The sequence below is a fragment of the Chanodichthys erythropterus genome, chromosome 1 (assembly GCF_024489055.1).
Source record: "Chanodichthys erythropterus isolate Z2021 chromosome 1, ASM2448905v1, whole genome shotgun sequence".
Lineage (NCBI taxonomy): Eukaryota > Metazoa > Chordata > Actinopteri > Cypriniformes > Xenocyprididae > Chanodichthys > Chanodichthys erythropterus.
The window spans coordinates 4,116,326-4,144,151 of NC_090221.1; the positions used below are offsets into that span (position 1 = coordinate 4,116,326).

Here is a 27,826-nt window from a genome sequence, read left to right on the forward strand (position 1 = left end):
AGCAGACCAGCAATTTTTTATTTGACATGGATAGCCCTTAGCTGCAAACAAACCACAATAGCCTCACATCAACCCAGACTGCTCGTTCTCATCATTCAGCCATGATTGCTGGCGAACTACCAATTAGCAGCTTATGGGACGCAGCTATGCAAATGCGGGCTGACTGGGCTTAGACGCCAATCAATGGCGGGCTGTACCGAAATCAATGACACAGTTGACATGTTTTAATGGGCTGTGGGTGAAGGTGTCTCTGCCAGCCAGGAGATTATTTTTGCTTGTGGTAAAATGAAATGTAGCCTTACTCTTTCAAACCCAACAACCCCTAACTCTTCCTGCTCCAGTTCTCTCTTTCACTTATGACCTATTTCCTATCTGACCAAGTCTTACTCACAGAGAAATCACTCAGGTAAGGAAATTGTGAGTCAGGGATATTCTACCAATCTTCAAGCACATCAACACAGGAATCGAGACAGCCAGGAGGAGGTTGTGGACCGTGCCTCTATCTGGCAGGTGAATAAACGGCCTCTGTTGATGTATGTTCCGATACTGCAGTGCCAATCAATCTGAACACCCACACCCCTTGGAGGAATGAGTCACTTGGGTCATTCCTGGGATTTGGTAATATTTCAACTTGGATTTTGTATTTTTTTAAATACATAGAATTAATTTTCTCAATGCCCCACATCACAAGGCACATATCAAACCTCCAACAAATCATATTTTCCCACTTCAGGCATTAAAGACCTTTTATTATTTTCACATTTTATTCTCAACCCCGTAATAAGCAAAATGGAATTGGTTAAAAATGATTTGACGCAAAACTTGCATTATAACATATATCTACCTACTGCTCATGTGTCCCTCATAACAATTCAACAACTACAAATATAATTTTCACATTTTTATGGGGCCGAAGTTAAAAATAAATTAATTGTGTGTGTCCGGTCTATTCAATTTTCTAAAAAATGTTTTAAATTTTGATATTGTGTTAATTCTTAACATGTCAGGTGGTAATCAGCAAGAAATGCCTTCATTTTTAATCATTTAATTTTGTCCAAAATAATAGTTGAGAATAGTGTGACGGGGTTGAAGACTGAGAGACTTTGAAGGGAGACATTCGCTGCATCTGAAATTGAATACTTCTTTACTAGATAGTATGCAAAAAAGTATGCAAACAGAGTAGTATGTCCAAATTCTTAGTATTCGAAAAACAGTAGACGAAAAGTACCAGAGTAACAGAGATTCTGAAGTGCACATACGATGGACACACATCCGAATTCATTCATACTACATGCATTTGTACTATATAGAACATATTTTTTCAATGGTCGTGAAGTAAATTTAAATTCAAATGTAGAACCTACAGTGGGTATGGAAAGTATTCAGACCCCCTTAAATTTTTCATTCTTTGTTATATTGCAACCATTTGCTAAAATCATTACCTTATTATCACCTTATTAATGTACACACAACACCCCATATTGAAAGAAAAACACAGAATTGATGAAATTTTTGCAGATTTATAAAAAAAGAAAAACTGAAATATGACATGGTCTTAAGTATTCAGACCCTTTGCTGTGACACTCATATATTTAACTCAGGTGCTGTCCATTTCTTCTGATCATCCTTGAGATGGTTCTACGCCTTCATCTGAGTCCAGCTGTGTTTGATTATACTGATTGGACTTGATTAGGAAAGCCACACACCTGTCTATATAAGACCTTACAGCTCACAGTGCATGTTAGAGCAAATGAGAATCATGAGGTCAAAGGAACTGCCTGAAGAGCTCAGAGACAGAATTGTGGCAAGGCACAGATCTGGCCAAGGTTACAAAAAAAATTCTGCTGCACTTAAGGCTCCTAAGAGCACAGTTGGCTCCATAATCCTTAAATGGAAGACGTTTGGGACGACCAGAACCCTTCCTAGAGCTGGCCGTCCAGCTCTTGTCAATGTTTAAGTGCACACATTATGTAAAATATTCTATTTTTAACTAAATTATGAATTGTCATGATTTTAGTAAGTATATATTTTCTGAAATCATGACAATTTTATTATTATTATTATTAAAATTATTCATAAACGAAGTGAAAAACGCAACCCTGTCACAATTTTTCAACCCCGAAACAATGAGAAATATACAGATATGTGACGGGGTTGAGTTTTTTGCTCAAAATGGCCACTGCTCCTCTTGCAGTGTAGGGGAGTAGGCCATATATGGCAGCAATGAAATAAGTACATTGTTTAAAATGTTAAAACTAAGATGGAAAATTATAATTTTCCATCTTAATTTTATGTGATGGGGTTGAGTTGTACCCTCCCTGACTATAATACGCCTCATAAAGTATGATACTACTTACCATCTTCTGCACCACTGTTAAAGAGACGTGAATGATGTCATTTCTGGTAAATGATGTCACATATGAGTGGAGTCTAAATTATTATTGTCGGAGAATGTTTGGCGCGACGGGGTTGAGTTTAGACTGAGGGACAGAACTTTATAGTCTGTTTTTTATAACATATATTGATTTTTTTAGAAAATTATTTTTCACAAGAAAGTAACACAAATAAATACTTTCAATATTGCCAAAAAATATAGACATTGTGTACATTTTGTTTGCCTCAGGAACATGACAAAATGTGAACCACCAGTTTAAAAAGTCTGGAGGGCTGAAATATTACCGAATCGCGGGAATGTTTTAGCCTCGGTCGCTTCTCATGCATTATATTTATGTGTGTGTGCACATATTATGACAAAATCAAAAAGAAAGTGGAAATATCCATATTAACAACGACAACCCGCTCAATATGACGCTCATGCTCTATAGAGGGTGTTTATTTTGGGTGTTTTGAGGGACTTTATGTACCGCAAATTCATATGTATGAGTCTCTGTGTGTTTATACTGTATGTGGTATAGTGAAATACAGGGCAAAAACATGTGGGAGAGCTGGAACAAGCCCTGGAGTGCATTAGTCCAGGTTCTCTAGTTTTTTAAGTTGAACTTACTTCAAAGGTAGCCGATTCTTTCTTGACTCATTGGACCTGGCGTACCCTTGCTATAAACAGAGAGAGAGAGATAATGGGTTTCAGTCTATTGGCTGTATCTGATGATATTCCTTCAACTTTTTATAAACATAAACACCAGATAAAATGAATCACACTTCTTTTAAGGTCAGCTGCTGCTTCCAAATGTTTTTACTTGCTCATACTGCCTCCTCCTGGTGTAATACAGGTACTCAGAATGTTTATTGTCATTCATTGGCTGTCAGAGTGAGACTGCTTACCTAAATTGACCCCCTGATGAGAAACTCATTTCCCAGAGCTCAAAGTACATAATGGTCAGCACTTAACATAAATGACAAAGGTGACTCACGCTGTTGGCTATCACTCTACAAATGATGGGGATCATCAGGAGACGAGGGACTAAATTAGCCTCTGGTCTCTTAGTGAGTGATTCAACCATACTCATTTTGAATGAATGATTCTAAATTAAAGAAAATATCCCTTCTTAAGGGATTTCTGCTTAACTTTCTCCAGAGACAGATGTTTCCACCAAATATATACAATATGTGGAGAGTGGTGATATCATTACCGAAAGAAAACAATCTATTCTTTATGTCTGGTTGTTTAGGCCTGGAACATATTATGATTATATACAGTATTTTTCATTCAGGATGAAAACATGTTCATTTTAAAAAGCGATTTTTTTTACACCCTTACTCTTGTTTAGTGTTGACTGCACTGTAAAAAAAAAATATTTTTATGATTTGTTATCACAACATTTTTTTTTTTTTTTTTGTTAAATCAACTTAAATAATTACTCTGGTTCAGATAGCATAATATTTTGGGTTTCTGTTGATTAAACCAATCGCCTTCATTGTATTAACTAACATTTTTAATTTCAATGAACTCAAAATTTTAAGGCAACTTACTTTTCTAAGTTAAACCAACAATTCTTCTTTACACTCTAAAAAATAAAACATTGGCTCAACAAAAAAAAAAATATATATATATATATGTTAACGTTTTCCACTAGAATTTTTAACTTAAGCCAATTGGGAGAATTACATTAATTCAAAGCAATATTTTGAGTTGATCCAACATAATGTTTTAAGTAAGGTGAAGACTTTTTTTTTTTTTTGCCACAATAAAAACACATTTCTAAGTAACATGAACTTAATAATTGTCAACATGAATGCAACTATTTAAGATGATCCAACATAATGTTTTAAGTAAGGTGAAGACACTTTTTGAACACGATAAAATTGCATTTCTAACTAAGTGACATGATCCAAGCACCGCTTGTCACCATGATGGTAACTCTCCAAAAACCCACATTAACACATTAACACTTCTAAATTAGCATAACAAAACCCTAATTACTGCTAAATCTCCCTTACCATTAATCTTGCGCAAAAACATTATATAACACTTAATTTTAGCATTTACTCTCCCTTTCAAGTGCCATGGGCAAAACATGATGGGAAATATAAATCCCAGCCCAGTTAAAAGAAGTGTTCATACAACTCAAAACAATGAAACGCGTTTACACGTCATCAGATTGTATTTTACATTAACAGAACTTAAAATTAAATAAATTTTTGATTAACTGAAAATGTTAGTATATCGAATCAATAGGCATAATTTGTGTGTCATCCAAGCTCAATAAAATAACAATTACAAGTAAAAAGTCTAACATCATTTCAGAACTTGATTTTTTATTTCACAACAATATATATATTTAAGTAATGACTAAAGGTCCCCTGAATTAGTTTTTAGAGTGTACAGTGTGCATTTGTGGTGAGAGGACATAATGACAGGTTGCTGTTTCTGTGTGCAATAGTTTATTTGCTAGGGTTGGGCTGTTATCTGTTGCCATAGCAATGTAAAGCTGACCTATAATGCATGTGCAGCCTTCATTCTCATGTGTTGAATTGTTTTTTCTCGGAAGAAGCTGCAATTTACCTCACCAACATTGATAACCAGGAAACCACAGCAGGGTTTCCAGTCCGAGCTGGAATGAAGCATGCATTCACGGAAGAGTTATGTATGGAATGCACTAAATGTCAGAAAATAAAACATGTGCATAGTCACGATTTTTACCTTATTTTTTACTTGATTGCTTGTGCAAAAAAAAGGGCTATTACTCTGTCAACTGAATTAAAAATAGGCCTTTCTAAGAACAATTTAAGAAGATTTGTGATGTTATTATAAGAAAATTAAAGTAGCATGTACAGGGAACATTTCTTTTATAGCTTTGTGCTTTAAGTAAAATCTACTGTCTGTAAAGCCTTATTCTGTAAATGACAAGCAAAACAGATGGAAAATGTGCAAATAAATGGCTACATAAAAGGTAAATATCTACAGTATAGGGGAGACCAGGGAGTGACACGGTCAGTAATAACACAGAAGAAGTACAGTAGAAGTCTCTGTGTAAAACTCTAAAGGACAAACTAAAAATGTGTGATAATGTTAATGGATGTACTATTCAACATTTCACACAAGCCGTTCATTTGCATGTATAATAAAACTTTAGGTTAAATATCATGTCAGACCAGAAATGACTTGTGTAATTGTTCTGTATTTGTATGTCTTAGGCTATTTGTTGTTCTGATTAATCTGTTTAAGAATTAGAATGGTAAACAAGGATTAGGGAATTGATAATGAGAAGATGGGGAAAAAAAGCACAAACATTTAAATTGACAAAATTAAAAATGTCAGATTTCTATTAGTGTTGTAGTGTCAGTAACCAAACAGATCTCACCCCCGATTAGTATTTATTTTCCTTACTATGGTAGCAAATGGGGTGCAAGATCTGTTTGGTTACTGACATTTTTCCAAACATCTTTCTTTGTGTTCAGCAGAACAAAGAAACGCATACAGGTTTGGAACTACTTGAGGGTGAGTAAATGATGACAGAATTTTTATTTTTGGGTGAACTGTCCCTTTAAGATAGGCCTATTGTAGGACCATGAGAAACATAAAGTGTGCCCAAACTCTTGACAATGTATATGTGGTTTACTATATAAAATGAAAACCTGTAGTATAAAATTAAAACACTGAAAGTCAAATTTGAGGTGTAGACCTTATTCACAGCAGTGCCATCTTTAATTTTTAACGGGAATGAAAGAGGCTGTGGGGGATAGACATACACCGTTCAGGTATAACATTATGAGCTCTGAGAGGTGAAGTGAATAACACTGATTATCTCTTCATCACGGCACCTGTTAGTGGGTGGATATATTAGGCAGCAAGTGAACATTTTTTCCTCAAAGTTGATGTGTTAGAAGCAGGAAAAATGGTCAAGCGTAAGGATTTGAGTGAGTTTGACTAGAAGACTAGATCAGAGCATCTCCAAAACTGCAGCTCTTGTGGGGTGTTCCCGGTCTGCAGTGGTCAGTATCTATCAAAAGTGGTCCAAGGAAGAAACAGTGATGAACCGGAGACAGGGTCATGGGTGGACAAGACTCAGCGAAGGCTGGCCCATGTGGTCAGATCCAACAGACGAGCTACTGTAGCTCAAACTGCTCAAAAAGTTAATGCTGGTTCTGATAGAAAGGTGTCAGAATACACACATATGGGGCTGAATAGCTGCAGACCGGTCATGGTGCCCATGCTGACCTGCTGAAAGCACCAACAGTGACACGTGAGCATCAGAACTGGACCTCGGAGCAATGGAAGAAGGTGTCCTGGTCTGATGAATCTCGTTTTCTTTTACATCACGTGGATGGTCGGGTGTGTGTGAATCGCTTACCTGGGGAACACATGGCACCAGGATGCACTATGGGAAGAAGGCAAGCCGGTGGAGGCAGTGTGATGCTTTGGGCAATGTTCTGCTGGGAAACCTTGGGTCCTGCCATCCATGTGGATGTTACTTTGACATGCACCACCTACCTAAGCATCATGGAAACGGTATTCCCTGGCGTCTGTGGCCTCTTTCAGCAGGATAATGCTCCTGACACAAAGCAAAAATGGTTCAGGAATGGTTTGAGGAGCATGAGTTTCAGGTGTTGACTTGGCCTCTAAATTCCCCAGATCTCAATCCAATCGAGCATCTGTGGGATGTGCTGAACAAACAAGTCCGATCCATGGAGGCTCCACCTCGCAACTTACAGGACTTAAAGGATCTGCTGCTAACATCTTGGTGTCAGACACCACAGCACACCTTCAGGGGTCTAGAGGAGTCCATGCCTCGACAGGTCAAGGCTTTAAATGTGGACCATCACAATAACAAAAGTGCTCATAATGTTATGCCTGATTGGTATACATTCTCTTCAGTGGGTTTTGGATCGTTCTGCTAATGAAACACTGCAAAATATATTTCTAAGAAAATTACAGACAACATGATCTGTGGAAAATTATAAGTGATCAAGGAGATTTATACAGCTTTTTCCAAGTCTCACAGCCTCGCTCTCATACCTGTCATGGCGCTGCTCTGAATAAGGTCTGTTTCATAAACACTGAGCTGTACCCCAGGCGCCCACGCGGTGTCTCTGTTTCCCAGACAACAGCTCGCGCACAACCCTGGAGAGCAGCATGCGCCCTTTTACCTTGACAACGGTGTGTGTCTCTTCTGGTTTACCACCACTACTGGCAATCGATATCGCTAGTAAACCTGTCTAAGAAATCAACGCACCAGATGCCACTCTGCAGCACTCATCCGTTTTAATATGCTAATGAGGAAAACAATGCATGTCATACTTCTCGTGACTAAGCTCACCGCGCGCGGCATGATCGGAATGCGTGACGCGGGGCCTGGTGCGTGAACCTGTTTCTCAGCCAAGGACCGTAAGAACAGGTGGTACTGAAGCAACATTAGTCAGTCTTGCTTTCGAGGTCAGCTTAACTTTGACAGAGCGGTACACTGCTTGTTTTTGCGATGTTTCAGTGTTCTGCGTCCAAGGAATCTCCGCTGTAAACATACAGGTAAGAACACAGGTGAGATGCAAACGTGTATTGAGCTCTACAGTCGAGATTTCACGCTGCGCGTCAACCTTAAGATTAAAGGGACAGTTCACTCAAAATGAAACTCCTTCCATTATTTACTCAACCTCACTTCAAACCCGTTTGACTGTGGGAAACAAACGAAGATGATACAGAATGGCAGTCTCAGTCATCATTCACTTTAATGGTCTGGAAAAGGATGTACTGTAACTCGTAAATGAGGGTGTGGAAATAGTATACTTTTCATTTTTGAGTGAGCTACCCAGGTAAAAAAACAAAAAAAGAAAGTAAATTTCTATAATGTACTTAAAGTTCTCTATTTTGCGCACTATTTTTGTACTTGATATACTAAAAATTCTTCTTTAGTACGTCTTAAGAACATCTAAGTGTACTCAACTGTGCTATTTTGAGACGGCATTAAGTATGACCTAAAATGTGCTGTATTTAAAAAATTTATTTAGATATCACTTATAGTACATTTGAACCCATCGTGTACTACAAGTGATATCTAAATATATATTTTTTAAATACAGAGATGGTATATTAAAAGCACATTTAGTTCATATTTCATGCCGTCTCAAAATAGATCAGCTGAGTACACTTAGATGTTCTTAGGATGATCTTAAGACGTACTAAAGAAGAATTTTTAGTATATTAAGTACATAATTAGTGCACGAAAATAGAGCACTTTAAATACATTATAGAAGTGTACTTTTTTCACCTTGGTTTACAATGTGTAAGGTGAAATTACGTATTATGTGACTGAGGATTGAGTGAATAAATTTGTTGAATAATTGTGAACATAGATTACAAAATAAATTGCATCGTAATCATACAACACTGGTTTTTCATGTTTATGACAAACCGTTTTCCTAGTACATAGTCTATTTGTTGTCAGGAAAAAATATAGCCTAAGTAACTGATAAGATGTCATTAATGAGTTTCTAAGAGCCTTTTATTATAGGACTAAATATCATGCTATAAATGCAAATCAATTTATGTATAATATATTCAGTTCATTTGCTTAAATTAAGAAACCCACACACATTTCACATACTGTAAGGCTGCAGTCAGAGTTTTTGATATGACATCTTAAGCATTGTCCTGCAGTGTGTCATGCTATACTTCCTTAACTAGTTAAGTCAGTATGAAACGGAAGTTGTGATAGACTTTTTCTTCCCTATTGTGATGCATATCTCTGTGAAATGGCTTCTCAGGCAAGAAAAAATGTAGGGTGGGGCTTGATTTTGTCTATTGAATTGATTGGATGGTTGTGGTTTGCTATTGGTCGATCTAATGTGAGTGACAGGTTGCGCCACTGTTCTAGATTTTAAAGTAGGCCTATGTGTGTTTTCTGAAGATGGAAACCCATGAGTTTGAGTTGCAGGCATTGTGCTCACTATAATGTACAGTTTTTTTAAATACAATAAATAAAATAAATAAGTTAAAAATGTCAATGCAGTGAACTTTACTACAAAAAACCCCCACAAAAAGCTAAAAACAAATGGAGCTGTGTTACAGCCTCTAAAAGTAATAATAATCAATTTCTCCTATACAATTAAATGCTGAAATACACAATTCAATATTTTTTCTCATTATAAATTACATTAACGGCATAATGCGAATAACAAGTTTGCTTTAAAAAAAATATATTAAAGTGAACATGCATATATGCATATATGTGAACATGCATTTCTGAATATCACTTTTATGGTTGACAATTTACACATTTTAATAGGAATCCACACAATTAAGAATTTCGAATAAAGTTGAAAGATTTCGTAACAGGTTCAAGTCGGTCATGCGAATTTACCACTTGCCACTCTTTTGTGACTTATAAATTGCTACTCTATTGACAATAAACAATAGGCATTTTTCCTCATTTTGGTAATGTGACCGAACCTTTAGTATTTGGATTATGGCCATACTTGAAATGTTTATTAAAGGGTTAGTTCACCCAAAAATGAATTTTCTGTCATTAATTACTCACCCTCATGTCATTCCAAACCCGAAAGACCTTCGTTCATCTTCAGAACACAAAAATAAGATATTTTTGATGAAATCTGAGGGTGTTTTTTTTAATCTCCCATAGAAAGCAACAAAATTACCACATTCAAGTTCCAGAGAATTTGTAAAGACATCATTAAGATAATCAACATGACTGCAGTGGTTCAACCTTAATATTATGAAGTAGGGCTGGGCGATATATCGAATGCTTTTGTCACGTGCATTTCGTCAGTAAAGCCGGTTCCCTGATTACCGCTAAATCGCCATCACCTGCTTTCAAATGGAGCGGCATTTAATAGACAGAGCCGTAGATCACTGATCGATTCAATATCGATATGAATCGCCGTCGATATTGAACGCGATATTGCGTGGCTTATCAGTGAACTACGGCTCTGTCTATTAAATGCCGCTTCATTTAAAAGCAGGTGATGGCAATATAGCGGTAATCAGGGAACCGGCTTTACTGACGAAATGCGCGTGACAAAAGCATTCGATATATCGCCCAGCCCTATTATGAAGCGGCAAGAATACTTTTTGTGCGCAAAAACAAAACAAAAATAATGATTTTTATTCAACAAATTCCTCTACCCTGTCAGTCTCCTACGATAAAAACCTCTCAGATTTCATCAAAAATATCTCAATTTGTGTTCTGAAGTTGAATGAAGGTCTTGCGGGTGTGGAACGACATGAGGGTGAGTAATTAATTACAGAAATTTCATTTTTGGGTGAACTAACCCTTTAAAGTCTAAAAATAGAATTTAAGGATTTTGGATCTGTTTATTTCAAGGTCTAAAAATATCCTAGATTTTTAATGTAGTTTCGAACTTGTACAAATGTGTGAAAATTTGAACCTAAAATCTTGATGATAACAACACTTTGTGTACATTTACATCCTGAAGTTGTCAGGATGTGTTGAAAACAGTTGGCTTTTTAACACCTCCCATTGACCATCAAGTCAGCGAGTTCTTTCCTGGCCACATGGGGCTTTTGTTTACTGCACAGTTGATTCTGAGTGTGTTGCACCAGCTCTTGAACTCATGCCATCCAATCAGCTTCATCCTTCGCAGGCGTCACTTCCTTCCCATTGACTCCTGCGGTCAATCTGTGTATTTATTAAAGTGTGTGTATCCGCAGTGGATCCCCACTGCTAAAATCCCACCTCCCCCCGGCTTAGTCCTGCCAGCTGACCCACCCATCCCCCCCTTCCCTTACACACCCGTGCCACATGAGGCCCTGCAGTGTGACTCAGTGGACAAACTTACACCAGTCTGAGAGTCTGGCCCAGGCTTTCCCCAGCTGCACACCTCGTTTTTCCAGCGCTAGAGACACCAAGGGTTAGTGTTTCCCTTGCTGTAAAGGTAATGATGCATTTGGTTGTTTTCTTGGGATTGTTCTTGTTGTAAACCTGTAATTTCTTTACTCCTTTAAGTAGGGGTTAGTCATACTGCAGTGCACCACTGTTAAAGCTCTCAGTGAGCGAGCGTAAGCGCTGCGCTACATGCTGAGTTTGTGGTTTTCGCTTTGAGTGTGCTTGTCTTGAGCACTTGCTACAAGTATGTTGTTTTCTTATTAATGGCAACGGATGTGGTGAGATTTGTGCTTAAAGTTTTTCTTTGTAAACATAGATGTGCTTACAGATCAATGTGCATGTGGGTGTAGCAGGAATTGTGACTAAGGTGTTTGTGGTCTTTAATCATCTTCAATGACTGCACAGATATCATAAAAGTTTGTTAGACTCTGACCTTGAGTTTGTTTATTTTTTGGATATACATATGTTTTATTACAATGAAGTGCATTGCAATCAAAAGCTGTCTTTGGTAGCATCTTCTTTGAAAGTGTAAGGGTCTTCAGACACATGGTGTTTTACCCCCTCTGGGTAGGTGACAATACAGAGCACTCAGCCCTTTATGGGTGGTCCTTATAGTATGTGTCGGAGGAGTCTGGTTTATGTGTAATAGTCCTGATTGATGACCGGTTTTAACTTATTTTAGATAAGCTTATAAGGGAAGTTCATGCAATCCAAGATCAGCATTCTTTTAAGGGGCGTTTACACTAACTAACTGCAGCTACAAAGCAATTGGAAGTCATTTATTTTCAATGAGACTTTGCTATTGGAGTTCAGATATTATTCAGATGTGCAGTGACTATCAGTGGGAGTGCAGTAAGTATGTTTACATGTGCAGTTATTATGGACTTACAGTGTATTTTTGCCTAATTGTTGTTATTGTTAACTAAAACTATTTAAAATGTGCTATTTAAAAGTTTCTGGTAATTGAAATGAAGCTGAAATAAGATATAAATGTTAGATACAAAAACGTGGTTATTTCAGTTAGTTGCCAAGGCAGAATTGCTATTTCTTTTATTTTGTTGTTTAAGTACTATAATTAGTAAAACTGAAATAAAAATGAAGCTAAAATATATACTTAATATACTATATTAGTATATTAAAAATACTGAAATAACACTGAATCAAGCTACACTCTTTATTTTGCTGTCCAAGTACACAGTTTTACCAAAATTTCATATCACGATCTAGGGGTGGGCGATATGACCAAAATGTTAAGATATGAGTAATTTTATATCACGATAATATTAATTTTGCTTTATGATATCACAGTTTTTCATAACATTGAAATTTCATAATTCTACACCATTTTCAACATTTAAAAAAATGAATACAAGCCTAAAATAACTCTCAAGCTTACTGAAGACAAGAAAACAGTGACAGAGAACAGTCTTTTGTTTAATATTAATGACACGGACAGCAGCAGGTATTTGCATGGATGCATGGATCTAATATAGTGACACGCACCCGATTTCTGTTTATTCACTTAAGACGTCTTTATGTACAGTAAATACTCGCCAAGACGGACATTTTTGTATATATTTGACTGTTTAAGCATACACAATGTGCATTACCATCGGACAGGTAAACATAATTACTGTGAGTGCTCCCTGTTAAGTTATTTAGAAATGTAAAACCTGATTAACCACTTTTATGTGCATTTTAGGCATTCCTGATATGGTGAATTCGCTGAAGGCAAATGTAAGATTGATGGCAACGGACGAGATCAGAGAGGAGAAGGAAGAAGCTAAAGAAATAGATGACACCCTGGAAGAGCCTACAGAAGAAGAAGAAGAGGATGAAGAAGAGAGGAAGGCACGGGCCGCAGCGGAGGAGGCAGCAGCCAGAGAGAGAGCCGCTCAGAGGCAGCACATGACGGTAGAGGAGCTGGTGCAGACTGAGAGGAACTACCTGAAACATCTGCAGCTCTGTACGGTCACCATCCACGGCAACCTGCAGAAACTCCAGGTACACACGTTCTCTTGTCATTTTCACGCATTAAATGTCCTAATTTAATTTATCAACAGACCAGCTGCCTTCTGTATCTTATACATATTGCTTCCACTACCACTTAAATAACATTGAAGCACTCTGATATCATTCTTTATATTAATATAAACACATTAATAATCTAATTAAATAATTCAACAATTAGTTCTAGGAAATTTGTATTTAAAATATAAACGGTCAAAACTGCAATAAATCTACAGCAAAGTTGTAATTTACTGCATACTACAAAATGCTACTTCTATAAAACAAGATCTTATTACAGACATGATCATAAACCAAGCAAACATAAATAACCAACAAAGAAGTAATATTAAAGGAAATAAGGTCAATAAAAAATAAGGAAACACTTTATTTTAGTGTATTTTAACTAGTTGCTTATTATGCATATTACTAGAATATTGACTGTTTACTAGCACTTATTAAGAACATATTAATGCCTTATTCTGCATGATCATATTCTATATTCTTAATCCTACCCAATACCTAAACTTAACAATTACCTTACAAACTATTAATAAGCAGTAAATTAGGAGTTTATTGAGAGAGAAGTCATAGTTAATAATGAATATGTGTTCCCCATAGAATAATCAATCAAACTTGGATAATACTAATATTATTTGAATCAAACCAGGGGGAAATGGGACCTAAAGCAGAAGTCATGTTTTTAAATTATTATGTTATTATGTTATTTTATACATCATAAATGGGACTAAATGATTTGGTTCTCTTATATTGTGAAATGTATATACCATTGTAGGTAAACAAGCTTCAGTAATATTGTATATTATTGGGTCTCTTGCAGCCTCCTCCACCGAACCTAGAGAACATGTTCCAGAACATTGATGAAGTGATGGATGTTTCCAGCAGACTCCTGAGCCTCCTAGACCAGGCACAGACAGATCACAGCGATCCAAAATACCTGGAAACTCTTTGTGAGTACAGCCGGAAAGACTGGAATTTCCAGTTTACTTTCAATTTCTCAGTTGTTTCACAGTCACGCTGTCTGCGTGTCATGTCCACCTACGAATCAGAATATTTATTTTTTTCCTTGAGCTCATGGCTGAAGAATTCAGAACTTGAATTTCAAGATAAGAATAATGATGTATAAGGGTTAGAATGTTGTGTAAATTCCTTTTTGTCTTTTTGGAGCTCTCTTATGCTGAAAAAGGCTATTTATTTGATCAAAAAGACAGTAAAAACAGTAATATTGTGAAATACTATTTCATTGTAAAATAACTTTGGTAACATTTTACACTTAGTATAGGGAACACATATAACTATTAACTATGACTTTTCCCTCAATAAACTCCTAATTTACTGCTTATCAATAGTAAGTTGTTAAGTTCAGGTACTGGGTAGGATTAAGAATGGAATAATCATGCAGAATAAGGCATTAATATTTGCTTGATAAGTACTAATAAATAGCCAATATTCTAGTAATATGCATGATAATAAGCAACTAGTTAAAATACCCTAAAATAAAATGTGACTAACTTTTTTTATTTTAATAATTTTTAGAATGTATTTTTTTTTCAGCATCATTACTCCAGTCTTCAGTGTCACATGACCCATCAGAAATCATTCTAATATGCTCATTTTCTGCTCAAGAAACATTTATTTTTATAAGTGTTAAAGACAATGCTGCTTAATATTTTTGTAAAAACCATGAGACATTTTTTTTCAAGATTGCTTGATAAACAAAGTACAAAAGTGTGCCATTTATTTAAAAGAGAAATCTTTTGAAATATTGTCTTTTCTTTCATTTTTGATCAATGTAATGCATCCTTTCTGAATAAAAGTATTAATTTATTTAAAAAGAAAACAAATCGGTAACACTTTAGTTTAGGGTCCAGTTCTCACTATTAACTAGAAGCTTATTATCATGCATATTACTAGAATATTGGCTGTTTATTAGTACTTATAAAGCACATATTAATGTCTTATTCTGCATGACCTTATTCTACATCCCTAAATCTACACAATACCTAAACTTAACAACTTCCTTACTAACTATTAATTAGCAGTAATTAGGAGGTCATTGAGGCAAAAGTTGTAGTTAATAGTAAGAATTAGACCTTAAAGTGTGACCAAAAAATCATACTGACCCCAGACTTTTGAACAGTAGTGTACTGTATGTTGTATGTGAAAAAAGATTATAAAGTATCTTATTCTTTCTCTCAGGTGAATCTTTCCTTAGTCTGTCTCAAGATATAGAGATGGCCTATAAGGAGTATCTTGCCAACTACAACAACATTACATCTCTAGAGAACAGCTACAAACAGAAAGAGGCCCTGTGGGCAGAAATGGTCCGAACCATCAAGTCATCTGCGTAAGTTCATAAACAACAACTGCCTGAGGTTGTGTATGACTCAAACAACTCATTGAGAGCCGAATGACAAATACACCAGTGTATTACCCAACATTCCTTTCATTTTTGACCCCTGATCCCATCTGTCTGCAGTCCTGATGTGAATGCGTCCACTCTGAGTTTCTTCCTGGTGATGCCGGTTCAGAGAATCGCCCGTTACCCCCTGCTGCTCCAGACCATCCAGAAACACACAGACCCCCAACACCCGGCCTACCTCATAGTGGAGCACGCCGCTCACACTGCGGTCCAGATCAACTGCAGGATCAATGAATACAAACGCTTCCGTGAAGTGGGTGAGAATAGGCTCTGAATTTAGAAAGTAAAGCTGACTGAACCAAAGTATGCAAATCCATTGATAATAATAGCAGAGTAACATCAATGAAGTGCTTGAGGTTTTGATTTGCTTCATTATTCTCATTCTCTGACTGGCCCAGCTGACAAGTACAAGAAGACTGAGAACCTGACCATCAAGGATAAGATCAATCGACTCAGTGGCCACAGCATCGCCAAAAAGACGGCCCGGCTCAGTCAGTACATAAAGCATGAGACAGGAATGGTGCCAAAGGTAACTTCCATACACTGATACTACATCGAAGAACCAGGGCTTAAAGGGTTAGTTCACCCAAAAAATGAAAATTCTGTCATTAATTACTCACCCTCATGTCGAGTCCACACCCATAAGACCTCAAATTAAGATATTTTTGATCCGAGAGGTATATGACTCGTCCATAGACTGCAATATAATCATCACTTTCATGGTCCAGAAAGGTACTGAAGACATGATGAGACTACAGTCATTCAACATTAATTTCATGAAGCAACGAGAATACTTTTCATGTGCAAAAACAAAACATAAATAACAACTTCATTCAACAATCTCTTCTCTTCTGTGTCATTCTCATACGTTGTTTATGTCCAGCTCTTCCAGGTTCTACATCAGAACGCTGACTTATTGTTGGCCGGCTCCTGCGTCACAGCATCACACTCATGTGCCGTGCTGCTCACGTGATCAGCTTTGGCCAATCCTGAGCCGGCATTCGAACATAAACACGGAAGCCGTCACTGTGCGATGACAACGATGTCTTTAGTACCTTTCTGGACCTTAAAAGTGTCATATACCCCTCAGATTTCATCAAAAATATCTTAATTTGTGTTCTGAAGATGAACGAAGGTCTTACGGGTGTGGAATGACATTAATTAATGACAGAATTTTCATTTTTGGGTGAACTAACCCTTTAAAAACAAAAACAATTCAGTCGAGTCACTCCGAGCAGAATCAGTATTTTAACGTTTCTGTTCCGTTTGTAACATTATCGCTCCGAAATGGTTCGATTAGAAAAAACATCAGTTAATAATGTTTTTTTTTAGCCTGTGCTTTATACCAGAGCTTAAATTGAACTTTATACTAACAGCTTGTGAATAAACCTCGTAACTCGAGTGAATCCTCAAACCGTCGGTAAACCTCATACAGAAGCTCATGAATGAAGTGCTGCACACATTTAGGAGACCGTCTCTGCTTGTTTGCAGTGCAAGGGTAAATAAAAAAAACTGGTTCTTTGAATAAGTACAGCGTTTTCTTTATTCAAAACATGATGTGTGTAAAGACTAATGTTTTATGTATTTGAGGAACAGGGAAGAGTGTCTTAGTCTGGTATTTGCTGTCTAGTCACAGTCAATACATGCTGTGCATAACAATTATGTCTTTTATAACATAAGCTTTTGGCCAAATATATTAAAGGTGCCCTAGAATCAAAAATTGAACTTACCTCGGCATAGTTGAATAACAAGAGTTCAGTACATGGAAGACATACGTTGAGTTTCAAACTCCATTGTTTCCTCCTCCTTATATAAATCTCATTTGTTTAAAAAACCTCCGGAAAACAGGCGAATCTCAGCATAACACTGACTGTTACGTAACAGTCGGGATTATTAATATGTACGCCCCCAATATTTGCATATGCCAGCCCATGTTCAAAGCATTACACAAGGGCAGCCAGTATTAATGTCTGGATCTGTGCACAGCTGAATCAACAGACTAGGTAAGCAAGCAAGGACAACAGCGAAAAATGGCAGATGGAGCAATAATAACTGACATGATCCATGATATCATGATATTTTTAGTGATATTTGTAAACTGTCTTTCTAAATGTTTTGTTAGCATGTTGCTAATGTACTGTTAAATGTGGTTAGTTACCGTCGTTTCTTACTGTATTCACGGAGACAAGAGCCGTCGCTATTTTCATTTTTAAACACTTGCAGTCTGTATAATTCATAAACACAACTTCATTCTTTATAAATCTCTCCAACAGTGTAGCTTTAGCCCGTTAACCACAGAGCATATAGCCTCAAACTCATTCAGAATCAAATGTAAACATCCAAATAAATACTATACTCACAGGAATCGATGCATACATGCAGTATGCATGACGAACATCTTGTAAAGATCCATTTGAGGGTTATATTAGCTGTGTGAACTTTGTTTATGCACTGTTTTATAGTCGAGAGCTCGGGAGGGCAGGGAGCGAGAGATTTAAAGGGGCCGCAGCCTGAATCGGTGCATAGTTAATGATGCCCCAAAATAGGCAGTTAAAAAAATTAATTAAAAAAAATCTATGGGGTATTTTGAGCTGAAACTTCACAGACACATTCAGGGGACACCTTAGACTTATATTACATCTTTTGAAAAGACGTTCTATGGCACCTTTAAACGAGCACCCACATATAGCCACAAGAACCTTCGTAAACTGTAAGTTGATAAAAATGTAATGCGATGCACTTTCTGCCTCAGATTCGGCTGTTCTAATGACTGACAAAACACAAATCTCCGACATTCGCTGGTAAAACACCTCGTAGCTCCATTTAAGCTTGATTTTTGGTAAATGCTAATAATATGTGACCACAAAACCAGTCATAAGGGTCAATTTTTTTTTAACTTGAGATTTGAGTTAAATAAATAAGTTTTCCATTGATGTAATGGTTTGTTAGGATAGGACAATATTTGGCCGAGATACAACTATTTAAAAATCTGGAATCTGAGGGTGCAAAACAATCAAAACATTGAGAAAATCACCTTTCAGCGTCAAATTTGCATGAGCCGTACTATTTGAATTCATGATTGGCTGAGTGCCAAATTAAACAGAACAATAAAATAACATTATTAACCGGTTAATGGTAATTTCAAATAGCCGTTTCTGTTCAGAACGATTAAATTTGATTATGTTCCTGTAGAAATTTCCGTTCCGTTGTTGTTCCTTGAACCGGTCGGGGCCCTGCGAAGAACAATGCTTCATGTAAACAAAGGAACAGAAATGTTTGTCATATTGACAGAACCACATTGTTTCCAAAAAGCCTCAGACATCATTGCCACATAAGATGTTTTCACAATGAATTCTTAAATGATGATTTGTAAATCAATCCCTTCATAGTTAAAGGATGAAGAATTTGATGCTCTTGCTGGCTTCTTCTTTGTCCTGGAGAGGGGCGTCTCAGAGCTTCACGCTAACATGGAGGCCTATCTCCACTATCTACAGGTTTGGTTTTACTGTTCTTTCTCTTAATGACTATAGTTACAATTTAACATCTTCTCATTTGTTTTGGTGTTTCCTCAGTGTGAAGCAAGAACGCCCATGGGATCAAACTCTTCAACATTTTCCATTGTTATTCCAGCTGGTGAATGAAAGGAAAATAATGTATGAGGGTTGATCCCAGGGCAGATGTCGGGTTGTGAAGTTGAGATTATGGCTGTGTGCTTGGAGTGTTTGTAAAGATTTATTTAACCACCTGAGCTCTGTTTCTGTGTACAGAGGTTCCTCAGCTGCAGCCCAGAGGAAGCAGATCTTGATCTGGAAGGGGAGAAAACTGCCTTGTTCTCTAAAGAAATAACAGTGGCACTCAGACAGTGGATTTACCCCTCATATGTAAGACCTTAAGAGTGCAATTCACATCCTTCTGAGAGATTCAGTTCTTGTGAATCTTGCAAATTAAATTGTGTTTTTTGGGGGGAGAACTTAAAATCCTTAGTGAACCGCTTCAAGCAAAAATGAGTACAAGACTTCAGTCATTTAATTTTGCATGAAAGAAACAAGGCTGTGAAGGGACAGAATGACTGTTCAATATGTTGTACTGTACCTTAAAAAAACATTCTTAGGTCATGCCTTGATCTTGACCCAAAATTGATGCACCTCTTGATGGAAATAACATCACAACATTTATTTCCATCAAGAGGTGCATCAATTTTTTTGGTCAAGATCTCGTATTGACAATGCAAGAGGTAAAGTCTCCTTCAGCACATCCCAAAGACTTTCAATGACTCAGAGGTGTCAATTCATGTCAGAATGATTCTGCATGCTCCCTCCTAACCATTCTTTTACACTGATTAGACTGGCTTTGTCATCCTGGAATATAGTCATGAAAGACCCATGGAAGGTTAAGAAATGAAAAGCTACAAACTCCATCAGTTAGGGTTAGAAGAACTGTTGTCAAACATAAAACATGCTAGAAATAAAATAATCACTGCAATAATTATCCAGTCATAGATGCTTAAAGGGTTTGTTCATCCAAAAATTAAAATTCTGCCATTAATTACTCGCCTTCATGTCTTTCCACATCCATAAGACCTCCTTTGTTCATCTTCAGAACACAAATTAAGATATTTTTGATGAAATCTGATGGCTCGGTGAGGCCTGCATAGCCAGTAATAACACTCCCTTTTTCAATGCCCATAAAGCTACTAAAAACATATTTAAAACAGTTCATGTGAGTAAAGTGATTCAACCTTAATATTATAAAGTGACGAGAATACTTTTTGTGCACCAAAAATAACAAAATAGCGACAAAATCTAGTGATGGGTGATTTCAAAACACTGCGTCATGAAGCTTCGAAGCTTTACGAATCTTTTGTTTCGCCAAAATCCCATGATTTCAGTAAACAAGGCTTCGTTACATCATAGGTGTTTTGAAACTTCAATAGTTCACGTGACTCTGGCAGTTTGATAAGCGCTCCGAACCACTGATTCGAAACAAAATATTGTAAAGCTTCATGAAGCACCCTGCATCCCAATGTCCATACTATCCATCCTAAATAGTATGTGAGATTAAAATAAGTGTGTCCCAAAGCATAGTATGTTGAAAAGAGTATGCCAAAAGTCCCCGGATGGTCTACTATTTCCGGTAGATTTTCGAAGTGTGGATCCTGCACATTGTAAAAGCTAATATTGCCCACAACCCATTGCGCATTGGACGAGGATTCAGTTCAGAACTACAAACACGAGTAAAAAGTGTTAAAAAACTACAAAACATGGCGGATATGCGCGATCGACGCTGAGAGGTTTGAGTGAATAATCAGTTTAACCTGATAGAAAATATATATTTAATGTTATCCGTGTTATTTTTCATCTGCGAATACCAATGTGGACTTTTATAAAGATTGAATGGTCATTAACTTTTAAATGCATCATTATGCATTAATATGAGGAGAGTTCTCCACATGAAAGACTCGCGACTGCAGATCAACGTGCTGCATTTCTCTCCGATACGGCAGGAAATTAGCTAAATGAAATGTGGAGGATGTTAGATGATTGACAGGCCAGTTTACGGTGACAGGATGCGGCAGAGAGAAAAGACGCGATTGTATGGCGTGACAGTTTAGGGCGTAGTATAAGTAGGCGAATTGGGACGCAGCAGCAGTGTTTTTGCCCATCACTAGATAATGTTAAATAAAGTTACTATTATGTTATTTTTGGCAAACAAAATGTTTTCTAGTTGCTTTATAATATTAAGGTTGAACCACTGTAGTCACATGAACTGTTTTAAATATGTCTTTAGTAGCTTTCTGGGTACTGAAAAATGGATGTACCCTTACCTTTGTACCCTATGTCATGGATAAAACATCAAAATATCTTGTGTTAACCACAGACTTATTTTAGCCATTTAACCAAGACAAAACGTATTCAAAACCCATTGAATTCAGGACAATTGACCCGAAAGTGAAAATATGCACTGCAAAAAATGCTGTTCTTACTTAGAATTTTTGTCTTGTTTCTAGTTCTTAAATCAAGAAGCATTTTCTTTACAAGTACAAATTATTTTCTTGTTTTCAGGAAAAATAAGTCAAAATTAAGTACATTTTTCCTTAAAACAAGCAAAATAATCTGCCAATGGGGTAAGCAAAATAATCTTAGTCCAAACTGAAAACAAGATTATATAGCTTATTCTTGGTTTGAAATAAGATTATTTTGCTTGTTTTTAGGAAAAACATACTTAATTTTGACTTATTTTTCCTGAAAACAAGAAAATGATTTGTACTTGTCAAGAAAATGCTTCTTGATTTAAGAACGTTAAGATATTTTGCCTAGAAACAAGACAAAAGCTCTAAGTAAGAACAGCATTTTTTTGCAGTGTGTTAACTCGTTTCTGGGTTTTTAGGACTCATTTCTGCAGCACTCTGTTACACACTGTATCCCTCACTGCCTCTTTTTTGTACATGTCAAATTAAATATGGCATCTTTGACTAAAGTCTGGAAGACCAACAGTCTATTTCTTTACTGTGGTGCCTCTATTCGCCATTTTAGTTTTCTCCATTTATCAATGTCTAACTCTGCTGGAACCAATACTGCTGCAAAAACACCATGTATCATGTAGGAATACAAATTGTGCCAAGATCTTTTAACTGTTCACCAACCGTTGAAATTCTGTTCACGCACGGCACCCTTTTTAGCAGTATTAACCATCTTCATATTTGAGAGGAAGACGTATGTGCATTTTTATCATCGATCGATCGGTTGTTTGTTGTTTAAATTAACCATCTAAATTTCTAGTACTGCATCTGGCCTTCTGAACTTAATTTGCACATCTCTTTTCCTCCACTTTTGCTGCTACTCACAGGAGAATCGTTTGAAGACTCTAGTCTTTAAGCCCTTGTGCTCACTGCAGGAACTGATGGCAGGACCACGAAACCTCATTCGCAAACGTCAAGACAAGCTTCTGGACTATGAGCTAATCGAGGAGAAGAGTAACCTGAATTTCGATGAGCAAGCCATAGCTAACACCTACAAGACCATGAACACTCTGCTGCTAACCGAGCTGCCGCAGTTCAACGGGAAAGCCCTTCAGCTCCTGTGGGCCACGCTGGAGGCCTTCAGCTGCCTGCAGAGAGACCTGGCGGCGGATATGGAGCAGCTGGCCACCAGCTTCACTCATCAGGTACTTTTTACAATGCTGAGGACAAAATACAGTGAGATTTAGCTCACACTTGTAGTTTGGTTCTTTTTTTCTGGACCAAAAATGATAATGGTACATTTAGTCCCAGTCATTTTTAACACCGAAACTTAAACAAAAAACAGGTTTTATGAGGTACATTTTGGAACTTACTGAACATCCAAAACAATGTTGTGTGCTGGACTAAATGCGCCTGTTTTATGTGTGCACATATAATGGTGTTTTTACCAGATGAGAACTGGTTAAGAGCTTATAAAATGTGTAAAGCAGTGAAAACAGTGCCAGGAATTCCTCCTTTACACACACAAACAAAGATCTGCTGGAAGGAGGGGGTGTTTCTGACACCTGTACCAGACTATAGAGGGCAGCGTAGCTCCTATACAAGAAAAAACGGGTATACTTAAAGGATTAGTTCACTTTCAAATAAAATTTTCCGGATAATTTACTCACCCCCATGTCATCCAAGATGTTCATTGTCTTTCTTTCTTCAGTTGAAAAGAAATGAAGTTTTTTGATGAAAACATTCCAGGATTATTCTTGTTGAAGGTCAAAATGACTGTTTTCTATTATGGTTCAGTCAGAACCGCGTCTCCTTGCAGCAGATCTTCATTTGTCTTAAAGGAATTCCTGCCGCTGTCTCTATCGCTATATATTATCAACTAACTTCACAAGTTTCACTTGCACTAATAGAAAAAAGATCATTTCTTGTATTTGTCCTCTTTCACAGACAAGTATTTTCCATTAGTGCATAATCCTATAACCCTGAGTTTGTTCATCTACCATCATGGTACAGGCCCCAGGACTAAATGTTTTATTTTCTTTTTTTGGTCTGGACCAAAAGAACCAAGAGAACCGAACTACAAGTGTGAACACTCCCTTAATCACACCAAACCTGAACTCATTCTTAGAGATAACTTATTAATAAATTATTAATTTGTACAGTGCCTAATTCTAGGATGAATCAAAGTTTATAAATCAGCTTTCTACTTAGTACATTCAATCTGATCCTATGTTTATTTTTGATCAACCACAAAAAGTATCAGCATAAATTAAATGCAGTACATAGTCAAACCAACACAACCGAGACTAGATATATTTTTACTAGTGAGTGCAGGACACTATAGTTCATTTATGTAAGTGAGGATAGCAAAATAAAGTAAACTGTGACATATTATACCCAAAAATTAAAACTGATTAAAAATTTGGAACCAAAAATTATTCAGACGCTTTGACCTGACCATGTTTTGCTTAAGTGTTTTCTGACATAATTAAGATTAATTTTTTCTGACACAGTTTAACTCTGAGATCTTGTCATATTTAATTACCATTTTTAAACTATAGTAAATAAACTGTATTAATGAATGAAATGTTCAAGGTGTCTGAATAAATTTTGGATTGACTGTACTACCACATATAAATTTATTTACAATTTAAATATTTTTTTCACATGAAAATAATCTCATAATACAAAAAAATCTTAATGGTGCAAAACATGTTATATTTATTTTTTTATTTATTTTTTGTCACACAAAAATCATATATATTTGTCCTTTTTGATTTTCAAGTAAATTAAAACCTGGACATGTTCTTTATAGGTTTCATGAGATTCACCTTCACCGTCATGTAGTTATGTCTTCCTCATGACTTCAGTTACACTCAAATAGCCATCAATTTCAGCAACTGTTGGACATTCTGTGCAATAATCTACCACTGAACGACATGGCAAGCATGTGGTTGGAAAAGTGTTATTAAATTTAGCTTTTTGCAGGCTGGCAGTGTTTATGAATTGCTCTCTGTCTCCTGGCAGCTCCCACACAGTTATTTGGAAACTGGTGAGTTCTGGAAGTGGGCAGAGACTTCGGTGCTGGAGGGTTCGAGGAGGATGGAGAGCCTGTGTCAGAGCGTTCAGGATGAGCTCAATGCTCCCATTGTGCAGGTCAGTTCCAACACAGAGACGCACTATTGTCTGTTGCAGGGTGGAGACGTCGTCCTCTGGGACACTTTGCCCCTTACTGCAGTTTAATGTTGCCTGTGGACAGTGCTGGAAAACAACCATAGCTAAACACAGCCATTCATTCATCTTGATATAGTTTAGACCTCATGTGTTTTACATCAATTCATTCATTAATTTAGAGCATACCGTAGTAAAATATGTTATGTCCTGGGGTTACTGCATTACGGGTGGCCCTAAACAGGTGCTTTTTATTTAGTAAAATGCAAATTACAGTAAAATTATACTACCGGTCAAAATGGGACGAGGCTTGATCATGCATCAGAACTTGAAAAGTGAGCTATGACATTTATGGGTCAAGATTAATCATCAGAAAAGAAAAGCTGTTTGAGAGGAGATGAAAGTTTGTATTCATAAACTTTTTTTTTCCGCAATGTTCACTGATGAATCAAGGAAATTAAAGGGTTAGTTCACCTAAAAATGAAAATTTCTGTCATTAATTACTCACCCTCATGTCGTTCCACACCTGTAAGACCATGGTTCATCTTCAGAACACAAATTAAGATATTTTTGATGAAATCCAAGAGTTTTTTTTTTTTTATCCTCCATTGAAAGCAACAAAATGACCACGTTCAATGACCAGAAAAACATTGTTAAAATAGTCAATGTGACTGCAGTGGTTCAACCTTAATGTGACGAGAATACTTTTTGTACGCAAAAACAAAACAAAAATAACGACTTTATTCAAAGATTTTTCCTCTTCCCTATCAGCCTGTTAAGCAGTTGGCGCATTTCTATGTTTCCATGGTTACGTCCGAACGCTGGCTCATTATTGGCCATCTCCTGCGTCAGCATCACACGCATGCATCATGCTGCTCACCTGATCAGGCGTCGGCCAATACTGAGCCGCGGTTTGGACATAGAACTTGGAAACTGCAACGAAAGTAGTGTAGCAGAGGAGAGACGGGAAGAGACGGATTTGTTGAATAAAGTCATTATTTTTGTGCACAAAAATGTTTTCGTCGCTTCATAACATTAAAGGATTAGTCCACTTTTAAATAAACTTTTCCTGATAATTTACTCACCCCCATGTCATCCAAGATGTCCATGTCTTTCTTTCTTCAGTCAAAAAGAAATTAAAGTTTTTGATGAAAACATTCCAGGATTTTTCTCCTTATAGTAGACTTCAACGGAAACCAAACAGCTGAAGGTCAAAATAAGTTTAATTTCAGCTTCAAATTGTTCAACACGATCCCAGATGAGAAATAAGGGTCTTGTCTAGTGATAGCTCATTTTCTGAAAAAAAAATTGAAAATTATATAAGTTTTAACCTTAAATGATCATCTTGAACTAGCTCTCTTCTTCTTCTCCTCTATTAGTAGATGCTGCTAAGTGTATTACTGCCCTCCACAGGCCAAAGTTTGAACTAACTGTTATATACTATTGAACTAGCATATTGCATATAAAAATTAGTTCAAACTTTGGTCTGTGGAGGGCAGTAAATTATCAGGAAAAGTTTATTTAAAAGTGGATTAATCCTTTAAGGTTGAACCACTGCAGTCACATTGACTGTTTTTACTACTTTTCTGGACCTTGAATTTGGTAATTCCGTTGCTTTCAATGGAGAATAAAAAACCTGTCAGATTTTATCAAAAATATTTTAATTTGTGTTCTGAAGATGAACGAAGGTCTTACGGGTGCGGAACGAAATGAGAGTGAGTAATTAATGACAGAAATTTCATTTTTTGGTGAACTAACCCTTAAAGACCAGGAGCATTATTACAGTAAATAGGGTCCATTTTGATTTCATGTTGTGCATCTCATCGTCTTCTGACAGCGTATGACGGCACCATTGTCATGTTTCATATTTCAGAGCCGTATGAATGTTGTGTGTTGGTATTACTTCTCTATCTGTGATGTCAAGTCATAGGCATTAGACCATCACTACAGCTAATGACACAAACAGTTGTTATTACCCAGAGTCTCAGCGTTCAGGTTCTGATCAATATCATGTCTGCCATCATTAAGACATCAGTCCTGATAAGTTTATAGAGGAGGCAGAAAGATCAAGAATTGCTCTGTAATCTTCAGAAGTACTGTGTGCACAAAAATGTAGATCACAGATGTAAATCCTTGGAGTATCTTCCTCTGTTCATTTCCTCTCTTGGTTCACTGATCCTGCACTGTAATTACTGCAGTTATGCTTTATTTCATCTACATATACTTTATAATGCTGCTGCATGTAATATTGTGTTAAATTTGAGTAGGTACCAATTAAATCAGTGTTTTCTGTTTCCTATCTGTGACGTCTCAGGCCCCCAATCCCATGTGTGAGCAGCGTCTCAAGGCTCTGACCGCTAAGCATGGCTCAGAGAAGATCTACCAGCTGACAGGCCCTGTGGTGGGCACCCGTGACCTTGACCTGACCATCAGCAAGGGAGAGCTGGTGGCTGTCGTCAGTGAGATGGACACCCGAGGAGACCGTCGCCGCTGGCTGGTTGATGCAGGAGGTAAAACTGGCATGTGGAAACCTGTGGAGAATTAGGTCATGCTAGTGCATTTGATCTGAGCTGAAATTCGGCAGATTTATTCATTAAGTGGGTTATTAGGTGAACAAGATTGATCCACATCATTCTTTCATATACTGCATGCATATGGGCCTAAGAACAAGAAGAAATTGGAAAAAAATAGTTTTGCAAATGCAAAAGAAAAGGTCTTTTTTTAAATTAAACTTGCTTTAATGATCAGTTCAACCCTTCTGCCAAAATAGATTTCACTTGCTCTAATGCAATATAAAATCCATCTGATAATGCCAATTACACTTACTTTATTGCAGTGATTTGCATTTTGATAGTGTCTGCAAAATGTAAAGATTAGGTCTAATGACAGTATTGGAGGTGAACTGTAATAATAGTTCAGCTGATGAAATAAAGTGGTGCTAGAGAACATAATGGTGTAAATGCATTTTAAACATTGATCATTTGTAAA

General features: G+C 36.8%; 1 protein-coding gene across 3 annotated transcripts in view; it reads left to right on the forward strand.

Moving 5' to 3' along the window:
• The first annotated feature begins 7,570 nt into the window (after positions 1–7,570).
• The window catches only part of arhgef37 (Rho guanine nucleotide exchange factor (GEF) 37), a 31,655-nt gene continuing 11,399 nt past the window's right edge, over positions 7,571–27,826 (forward strand). The window contains exons 1-11 of one of the 3 annotated variants that reach the window (XM_067385158.1): positions 7,571–7,924; positions 12,961–13,262; positions 14,107–14,236; positions 15,486–15,633; positions 15,766–15,965; positions 16,107–16,237; positions 19,098–19,202; positions 19,476–19,589; positions 22,555–22,872; positions 24,695–24,823; positions 27,153–27,348. In XM_067385158.1, coding sequence (XP_067241259.1) covers positions 12,972–13,262; positions 14,107–14,236; positions 15,486–15,633; positions 15,766–15,965; positions 16,107–16,237; positions 19,098–19,202; positions 19,476–19,589; positions 22,555–22,872; positions 24,695–24,823; positions 27,153–27,348 — 1,762 coding nt within the window. In that variant the 5' untranslated portion in view covers positions 7,571–7,924; positions 12,961–12,971. Of the gene's footprint in view, positions 7,925–11,234; positions 11,308–12,038; positions 12,111–12,960; positions 13,263–14,106; positions 14,237–15,485; positions 15,634–15,765; positions 15,966–16,106; positions 16,238–19,097; positions 19,203–19,475; positions 19,590–22,554; positions 22,873–24,694; positions 24,824–27,152; positions 27,349–27,826 lie in introns of those variants that run through there. The other 2 variants (XM_067385166.1, XM_067385148.1) reach the window with 2 other exon arrangements.